At 42.1% G+C, this 10,114-nt stretch overlaps 1 protein-coding gene across 1 annotated transcript; it reads left to right on the forward strand.

The window, feature by feature from the left end:
• The first annotated feature begins 1,792 nt into the window (after positions 1-1,792).
• Positions 1,793-8,142, forward strand: LOC112249938. The gene is made up of 21 exons (XM_024419689.2): positions 1,793-1,903; positions 1,979-2,049; positions 2,128-2,223; positions 2,300-2,424; positions 2,664-2,807; positions 2,925-3,014; positions 3,099-3,263; positions 3,363-3,453; positions 3,534-3,751; positions 3,889-4,045; positions 4,273-4,481; positions 5,105-5,222; positions 5,487-5,698; positions 5,964-6,078; positions 6,189-6,358; positions 6,779-6,873; positions 6,951-7,081; positions 7,233-7,422; positions 7,598-7,739; positions 7,820-7,940; positions 8,028-8,142. The coding sequence occupies exons 1-21, from the start codon at positions 1,884-1,886 to the stop codon at positions 8,108-8,110; spliced, it is 2,763 nt and encodes a 920-aa protein (XP_024275457.1). The 5' UTR covers positions 1,793-1,883; the 3' UTR covers positions 8,111-8,142.
• Positions 8,143-10,114: the final 1,972 nt, after the last annotated feature.

A 10,114-nucleotide genomic window follows, 5' to 3' on the forward strand; every position in this document is an offset into this window, starting at 1 on the left:
ATGTAATAACATTGTGCAGGTTCCCGCAAGACACTGTGTAGTTTCACACACTACAAAGAGTAAAGAGTGCGAGAAAAGTGGGGGACAGGCAGACAGGCAGGGAGACAGACAGGCTCTTGGTGCTATGTTGAAACAGCAGGCCCAGGGTGGAGGAGGACAGAGTGAAGGCACACAGCAAACCTTTTTTTTAATCAATTTTTACTTGTTTTCACCTACACACACACACACTTTTCCACATTTTTATTACCCTTGGGTCCAGTGGACCCGAACACCACAAATGTAATATAAATGTGTAGGGGGGTGCACAGTGTGCACTCAATGAAAATATGTTAATGAGCCAAGGCCAAATCAGAAAATGAGCCAAGGCCAATGAGTCTTAGGTTGAAACAATTATTAATTGTATCATTTATAAATGAGTCCCACAGACCCGAACACCACACAAGGGTTAAATAGAAATAAATTATGTGATATAATTTGATGCAAACCACAATAGATTTCTTTGTGATAGTTTGATGCTAGTCTTACAATCATGAACATAAACGTGTGAATATAAGCATTAATCCATTCTGCTTCTGGCTCCCACATGCTAGGTGAACAGCGTGTACAGTATTCAATAACAAGCTCCAGTTCCATTATTTAATTTGTTAATCGGTAACCTAGGATCAATGCATTTTTGGTGTGCAATAAACAACATGACGAATTGTGATTTTTCTGAATTAATGAGTAATAGTATTAGTGTTGTACTCAAGTCCACGTCTCGGACTTGACTCAGACTCAAGTCACAATTTTCATGACTCGTCTCGTACGCTACCATCCTTACAATGGACAGAATTTAGATTTTTAAAAAAGGGTTGGATCCGGTGCTTGACTGAAATAGGTTCCGGAACTCATTTTGGGTGCAGGTACTGTTCATATTTGGGAGCAGGCGATCCACAATACTTTTTTAGCTAATATTCTATAAGAGGAACAGGACATCAATCAGTAGAAAATTTGAGGTGCCGATTCTCAGCTTCGGTGAGCTCCTGCCCAAGTCAAGCACTGGTTGGACCGCAGCTTTTAGCACTACCAAGGGACTCTTGACTCAAGTACAATGGACTCAGACTCAAACAATAGGGACTTAGGGCCAGACTCAGACGTCAGGTTTTTGTGACTTGACAACGTCCCTGAATAGTATGTCTTAGCTGCGTTGACACAGGCAGCCCAATTCTGATCTTTTGCCAACGATTGGCAAAAGAGCTGATCTGATTGGTCAAAATACTTATTACTGGACAAAGATCAGCATTAGGCTGCCTGTGTAAACTATAATGGTATTATTGAAATAGGCCAGTAAAACCGATTTTGTCTAGAAGGGAGAGAGCTTTTGTCAAAATTGACTTTTCGTAGCAGCTTTGGGAGAACTTATGCAGCAGGTTAGAATAATTCATGTAGCAGGTTAGGAGAAGTAGGTTAAGGTTAGGAAAAGGGTTAGCTAAAATGCAAAAAAAAACTACTTTTGAACTCAATTTGACAAAACCTGTATCCCATCTAGACATAATCCAGCAGCACCCCCTTTGCCCTACTTTTCATTGTTTCGCTGATCACCTCCCTGATAACATTTCAGATATAAATACAACATATAGAGCTAAAATTGTTACTTTCTCTACATGAACGAGAAGCATATCCAATGCGTTTCAAACTGACGGTTCTGTCCTCTGATTACAGCTAACGAACTATGAGTGTGGGCCGTTGATTGATAATGACTATCACCTGTGGCCAGTGTGATTGAATACCAGATAAAACGCCTGGGGAGGGGATCAAGCACAGTATTCCAGTGGTACAGTTGCATTCGGTGCTGCGTGTTGGTTTTTGTTGCTGTGTACAAGCCAAAGTGCCGATTTGGTGTGATGTGTGTTTTTAGACGTCTGTAAGTATCTTAGTGTTTTTAGTTTTTTTAATGTTTCATAAATGTTTGATTTTATATGTGGTACTCTCATTTTAGTGTGACATGGCTTTTGCTGAGTGTTGCTGTCTCTGGTCAGTTCCGGAGGCCAAGTTCCAAGCCTAGTTCAAGTAAGTTCTCCCTAATTGTATAAAGTTGAGTACCTGACTAATGCTGCTCTGTAGGATTTACTGGTATCTTCTCTCTAGATAATGGTTTGCAGTCTGTGTGTCTTGGCAATGTCTTGAGGCTAACATTGGACAAGACCCTGGCTGTGGGTAGCCAGCTAGAAATTGATGCCATCGGTGAGTCTAAGTACTGAAGTCATGACAAGTTGGTGTGAACATTATTTTTAAGTGTAATCTGCAACTGTTCTTTCAGATGGCACTGACATCATACCATTGTCGCACACCTTGGCTGCCCAGTGTGGATACAGCATTGAGTCTGACCCTTGGGGCACCACCAAAGTCTTCGCATCCTTGTTGGGCTGTTATGTTGACAACCAGGTACATTTCCAAAAGGGACAATGTGGTTAAATGACAACTACCTGGTCCTTTGTCAACCTTGCTCTTAGTTTTATCAGCTGATGTATACATTTCAACTTGTAAAGTGTGTATTTAGGGCAAAATATGCCAAGTTGCCCATAATGGAAAATTGGCATTCCAGGTAGTCACTCCCTGTTTTGGCTACTCTTATGCTTCATGCCTAATGAAAGGGACCCAGTACTAAGTGATTTGTTCCTTAGGCGGATGTGGTGTTCACCTTTGGCCTGCGACTCCGACTGTATGGAGATGGCCTTTCAGAGCAGGTTGAGCATGATGTGACCGAGACGTGCAGCTACTCCCCCTGGGCCTCCCGGGAAATTCTCTGTGACAGGAACTACATGGAGGTGAGGCCCTTGTGACTATCCCTAGATTTGGTTTTACTATTTAATATTTTTTTAAGGGGGGTGCAATACTTTGGGGTAGAATTTATTGATCAAGCCTTGGTGATTTGCTCTGTTCAGGTGTCAAGCCTCATGGTCACTCCAGAGACCCCTGTCAAAATGGTTGCTGGCCAGCAGGTTCATGATTCCTGGGAAAATGCCATCCCTGATGTATGTCATTTTAAGATGTATTTTTTTATACATGTGGAATGGCTCCATTTCTTGTCTGTAGCTACTATTTCCTTTCCACCACAGGCCGCCGTTGCTCCAAATGGCATCTGGAAGATGACATTCCACACCCCTGACCCCAAGGTCATGTTGCTGGCTGATGCTCAGCGAGCTGGTTATGGTGCAATGATGACCCAAACAAGACTGGTGATCCGAAGCCCCTACAACATGGCAGAGACTTATTCCGTAGAGGTGATCATCACTGGCCTAAGCAACTTTCTTGGTTACTTCCCTGTTATCATGACATTGGTTAGAACATGCCATGTGACTAATACATTATTTTCTCACCAGGTGGCTGGAGTTCCTATGGAGGTCTTCAGTGTGTCCACTTACTACAAGATTGGCAGTTTGATTGTGGATTCAGCTGCTGCCTGTCCTACTGGTACATATGCTTTCTAAAGGGGATCTCTGGCTTTATACAAAAGCAGCACATTTCTGATTGTATCTTGCCCAATTGGTCAGGTGGTGTAGTCTTCACTGAGAAGGTCATCACCTGGCATGTGCCTCGCCGCATCACCCCGCTGATTTCTAGTGCTGTTAAGATTCTGGAGACACACATGGGCATCTATGGCCAGAGGCTGGACAAAACCAAGATGGCTGCCAGACACTACAAGCTGTCTGTCACAGAGTCTCACGTCGTCATTGAGATTCCAGTGGGGTCCCCCGACGGCTACTACAAGGTCAGATTACTTGCATATTGTTCATTAGGCCAGAACTCTAGCCCAGAATGTGTTTATGTAATTGTTTCACTGTATTTATCTGCCTAATGAACGAAACATGTCTTGAGTTGCTTGATTTATAAAAGTATTTATTGCAGAGTCATGCCCCAGATTATGCTTACCACATAACCTACACTGTTGAACCGATGCTTGAGTTGCTGTGGAGGGCAGAAAACACACAGGCTGACACAAGATACAAAGTCCTCTTCCCCATCACAACCCCTCTGATGCCCAGACCTCCACATGTTATTGACAGTAAGTCTGCTTCACTGGTACTGAAAGCAGGGGGTCTCTTCAGGCTGGTGTACAGTTAAACACTTAGTCTGGCAGTAATCTCCACTCTAGCAGATGCTGTCCCAGTCTCCAAGGAGGTAACTTAACTCCCTGGTGTAAAATATTACATTGTCAGGTACTATAATCAATTTCTGGAATACTTGTTAACTTCTGTTTACCTTTAAACCATGCTATGGTCTCTCTTCCAGACACAGTTCATGAGCAGAGAGTGTTTGACATCCTCCTGGGGATTTTCCTCCATGATGTGGAGCTGATGAACATCACCTTTACCACCAGGGTGCTAACTGTTGCAGAGTGCAATGCCAGAGGCTTCGATGTCCAGGAGCACCACTTTGCTAACGGCTCCAAGACCTTCTCAATAAGAGTGCCCTTCTCAGATGAATTAGTCCTGAAACGAGTATGTTCCTTTGTTACACCCCTGAAAACAGGGGAGAAATAATCACGAGTGATACGGTGTTGTATTCTCAATTTAACGTTTAGTTCAATGAGAAAAGACCGCGATTTTCCCCAGGAATATGGGTGGAGACCAGAGCAATCGATCTCCGGCTCATAGATTAAGAGCATTTCGTAGATTACAGATGAACACTTTTAGGCACCACAAAATAAAGTAATCAATATAACGTTTACACATTACTCTCACAATTCGTACCCTTTGACAGATTTGAACTTTAACACAATTATATGAATGTTATCAATCTCTATCAACTAATACTGAATGCATCTTTTTAACCTTAGATGTTTTAAGATCCTCACATACTATGAACTTACTAATACTTTTTAATGTATAACAGGCTATGAATATTTCCTTTAACCTGTTACACCTTCAGTCAAATGTACTACTGACTCAGTCTGTAAAAGATCATTGCTTATGTGGTGTGTATGTGTATATATGAACAGGATTTTGTAAAGGCAAACTTGGTGTTTTTGCTCACAGTAAATCTGACTAGATTCTGCATCTGAAACTTGCCTCATGTGTGACATGACCAACATGTAATGCTCTTTTCTATTTAAAATATGCAGAACCCTGATCCCCTTACAACTGTGTACTTCCTCCCTCTGGTCTTCGGTCTGCTTGTCCTGCCTGACCAAACACCCTTCCCCCACCCTGCTGAGCTGGAGGCCTCCCGGGAAGATGTTGGTAAGGCCACCTAGGTTAAATGCCAATCGCTTCAGAATGACTACAGGACCCAGTAAGGTATCTGATTAAAGCTAGTCAATTGTTGACTTCCATGCAGATTCTATTCCTATGCTTTTCACTTGATTAAATGCATAGGAATAGAAGGCAACAAATTTGTTTCTACTTCAATGCACTTAATCCTATCCAATAGGGAAACTGGGCCCAGGATGAGCACCATCCAGTGCTTCAGATCAACTTGTTCCTTAGCTGCATCTTCTGTCTTAGTTCTTCCCACAATCACTGGCAGATGCGACCAGGAGAACTTCTACTTCTCTGTAAAATACGGGAGCCAACAGGATAACTTCCAGACCATGATGCTTCATGCTGGTTCATGGAGGGAGCTGGATATTGAGCTGGCAAACCTGTACAGTCTCACTGGCAACGGCACACACTTCAGTATCACAGTGCCCTTCACTGCTCCTGCTGCAGCATTTGAGGTATGAGTTCTGATCCATGATTACTATTAACTCTGTGCACGATTCCTTCGGATGACTTTTGAACTGCCTAATGCATCAGGGGCTGGCAACATGGTGATTTTATTTTCCCCACAAAGTTTGTTATTTTAGGAGTTTAAAATGGTTACATTTTTAAATGTGGTCTTGGTTTATTTGCAGTGTTAAATTATGTTCTGACCATTAATTCAAAGTAACTGTTTAAATCTAGTTACCTACCCCTGAACTAAAAGGAACTGTTGCTTTCCAGTTGGTTAATTTCAAATCTATCAGAGCCAGAGTGGACTTGCTGCTGTTGGAGATGCCTAACATGTGGCAACTCGATGACCTTTCACTTGCCTGCTACTTCCCCCTGACTACAACTGGTTTGTATTTTAATTTTACTTAAACACATTTGCTTAAAATATTACCAGAATGCAGCTTCACATTAGGTCAATAGACTGACTTATCTGTACTGGTTTTGAACACATTTCAGAGTGCTACGCTAACGGCACGGTGACTGCACTGGCGGTTAAGGTGGAATCTGTTAGCAACTTGAACCCTGAATACCTGACCTTGAGGGACCAGTCATGTAAACCAGCCTTCAGCAATGACCGCTTTGCTTTCTTCTCCTTCAAACTCAACTCCTGTGGCACCACAAGAACAGTAAGACTGCTTCTAGGCCTGATGACATATCAGTAATGTGGATCTACAACTTGACTTTGAAATCAGATTATTTTTCACATGCGCTGAATACAACAGGTGTCAACCTTACAGTGAAATGCTTACTTACAGGCTCTAACCAATAGTGCAAAAAAGGTATTAGGTGACCGGTAGAAATGCTTTGTACAGACACCGAATAGTCAGGCTGAGGTAATTATGGTTAAAGGGACCATGCATACATGATGACCGCAGTAGTGTAAAAGAGGGGTGGGTGGGACACAATGCGCCATCTAGGATTTGATCGGCACACCTACTGACACTATGCATATGGACCCATGTATTATGATTCTACCTCTGTATCGTGAATGACATTCTTCAAACTGCACTGGAATATTGCATATCTAATTGTTCTTGTCTTTCTAGTTCTTTGACAATGTCATGCTGTATGAGAATGAAATTGCCCTGCCATACAACACAGGCAAACAAAGTAGGAAAGGTCCATTCACTCCAGAGTATCGGTAAGAATATATGCCACTATGTTGTGAATGATTTTCCGTCCCGTGCGTTTTGTCACTGGTTGGCCCTCATGTTTCAGGCACACCATCTCTTGCTACTACCTGCTCAACTACACAAAGACCATGGCATTCCGTGCTAGCCCAAGGAGCACTAACCCTGTGGCAGATCCTGGGGTGGGACATCTGGTGGTCCAAATCAGACTGTCTCAGGGTAAGATGAGTTTAAGTGACTGTCCCAAATCAGACTTCTAGTCAGACTGCTTGGGTTACTAGTTCTAAACTTAACTACCATTCTTGACAAATTAAGGAATCATGTTAATGTAATAAACATTCATGTAGATTCTGTTCACTGGCTCTTTCAGATAGCTCTTATGCCTTATTCTACCAATCGGAGGACTACCCAGTGGAAAAGTACTTGAGACAGCCTCTGTATTTTGAGGTGGAGCTGATGCAGTCCACTGACCCTAAAATAGAGGTGGTGTTGGAGAACTGCTGGGCCACACTGCACAAGGACAGGACTTCTCTTCCTAGCTGGGACCTCATCATTGACAGGTAGCGCACTTTTTTTTTTTCTGTGTTCATTTTAGGCAGAATAAGTGGTCTCATTCACTAGTGAACTGGCTGACACAAATGGATTACTTTCCCAGAACAGTATGGTATGCATTAATGAATACAGCCCAGGATTCTTCATGATTTGTATTATTCTCTTGCCCACTCCGACTCTCAGCTGTGAGAATCCTGATGACCTCTACCTCACTGTCTTCCATCCCGTCGTGGCGTACACAAGGATTCAGGTCCCAGCTCACATCAAACGCTTCTCAATCAAGATGTTCACCTTCACCAAGGATGATGCAGTTCTGAAAGAACAGGTGATGCAGACTTTCCTCTAGAAAACATTCTCTTAGATGCTAGCCTGAGTTGTATTTTAAATACGATATTCTCTCCATAGCTCTTTGTTCATTGTGATGCAGTCCTCTGTGACACCACCAAACCTGATGGCATCTGTTCAGGCCAGTGTCCAAATGCCCTGAGTTATGCGAACTCTCTCAGACCAACTGGCTCAAAAAGGGGTATGGTTCCATTGTCTTATTTCTGGCCACTGATGGCTCTTATCAGTGTCCTCCAGACTCTAAAGTTGGTGTCTGCTCTTGTTCTAGGTCTTAGAGCTGCAGATGCCAGCCAGTATAAGACACAGATCTCATCTGGACCTGTTCTTCTCTCTGACTCCAACTTGTTCTGAAATATAATAAATCTTATTCTGTTTAAGTCTCACCACATTGGTTTTGTTTCCACTAACTCCTTTCGCAGATCTTGTTCCATGTAATTAGACTCCATAGCTATTCACTAAAGCCACTTCAACAGCATGTAGTGCCACACAATATTGGCACCGTAGTTAAGAACTCTAAATTTAGTTGCAGCTTGTTTTCTACTCATTGGTTTGTCAACATTTACCTTAACCTCTCTGCACATGGAACCCGGTAGTGGGATGAAATTAAACAAATGGTGATCGCTACATAAATAGTCATATTAAACATTCATGAAAATACAAGTGTCTCACATGTTTCAAGCCTAGAATCTTACTAATCCAACTTTGTCAGATTTTAAAGGTTTTACTGCAAAATAATACGATGTGATTATGAGGATAGAGCCCCATAAACTATTTCAACCAGCACAGGCGTAACAATCACAAACTGCAATAAAATTGTTTACCTCTGACGAACTCCCTGTTTGCAATCACAATGTTCATTGTTACACAATGAATGGTATTTTGTTTAAATTCCATTTTCAAGCCTAAAACAACATTTTGTGAACCTCTAGTGTAGTGAATTCCATTTTCGACAACACATTCGGGGGAAAAATACACGACTTTTCCAGTCATGTTTGGTTTAATTGCACTCAACTAGTTTGTTCACACAACCAAACCTGATGGGTCATTTTGCAGGATGTATTGACTGAAAGAAACCAATTTTGAAGACAAGTAACATTGTGCACCAATGATTCGCCCGCTATTTCATTGATATCCTGTATTTTAACCCAATGACCACTGTTAATCTAGCTGGGTAGATGGCTAATGAGTTGAGGTAAACGGCAATATGTTTGTTGGAAGACCAACCCATGTAGTAAACTCCGGCGTAAGAGGTTCATTCACTATTGACGATTCATACCGGAAGGAGCAACACATGTTGCGCACAGCGTTTTGGTAAAGCGCATATTCAGCTTTTTATGTATCAATCAGTATGGCGATTTAAGTCAGAAGCTAAAAGGAACTGTTGCTTTCCAGTTGGTTAATTTCAAATCTATCAGAGCCAGAGTGGACTTGCTGCTGTTGGACTGTGGACTTGCTGCTCTTGTACAGAAGCTTAAGTACAAGATATGTAATTGGTAGCTTGTACACTGCAACCCCTTAATCTTCCAATTGTTTGACTGTTGGTCTTCCAGCAGGAGAACCTGAACACAAGCACCTAACAATGGTTGGTACACACTTGACTTCCTGTGACAAGTCATCTGAATCCCATCAGTTGACATCAACACCCAATTTTGCAAAATTGGTGCTGCTCAAGTGGGTCAAATTGGCAGCAAGCTCATAGTTGTAAATTCTCCTGGGTGCCAATTTTGCCCATGCAATTAGTTGTAATTTTATAAACATTAAAGGGGTTTTGTAATTGTGACAACCCAATGTACGAATAATTCTCAACTAAGGGTGCAAGTGTATTTGACTGGCAGGACAATTCTGTTACCTTATAGGTAGGCGTTGAATTACTTCCAATTTGTCTGACATGGCCAGTCTTCCTTGACATTAAAGTTCTGTGTGTACCAGCGTTATTGTGCTGAGTAATGGGATGCCTGCTCAATTGCCAATTTTGGTTCCCCTCAAAATGGAAGGGAAGCTGTAATGTGTCAGTGAAGCACTTCAATAGGCAAAGTCGTTTTGTCTACTGCCTCATTACTAAATCTGACTCGCATTTTCAGGAAAGGTGCAACTAAAATGCGAACTCTTTCATTTTGGATGTCAGGCTACTTGAATAAACATTTGAGATGTATTACTGGTTCCTCTAAACCCTGGCTATTGTTTGACATCAGCTGTAGCAACTCGAACTCCAGATATCAGTTATTGGCTAGGAGGGCCCTATTACTGTTCCATCACTTGTCAATGGACATTCCCACTCACCAGTGCTTGACTTGGCCTAAAAGGTGGCAGTACTGATGCAGACGTTCCAATACTTTTGCGCTAATCTGAGGAACA

The sequence above is a fragment of the Oncorhynchus tshawytscha genome, linkage group LG05 (assembly GCF_018296145.1).
Source record: "Oncorhynchus tshawytscha isolate Ot180627B linkage group LG05, Otsh_v2.0, whole genome shotgun sequence".
NCBI lineage: Eukaryota > Metazoa > Chordata > Actinopteri > Salmoniformes > Salmonidae > Oncorhynchus > Oncorhynchus tshawytscha.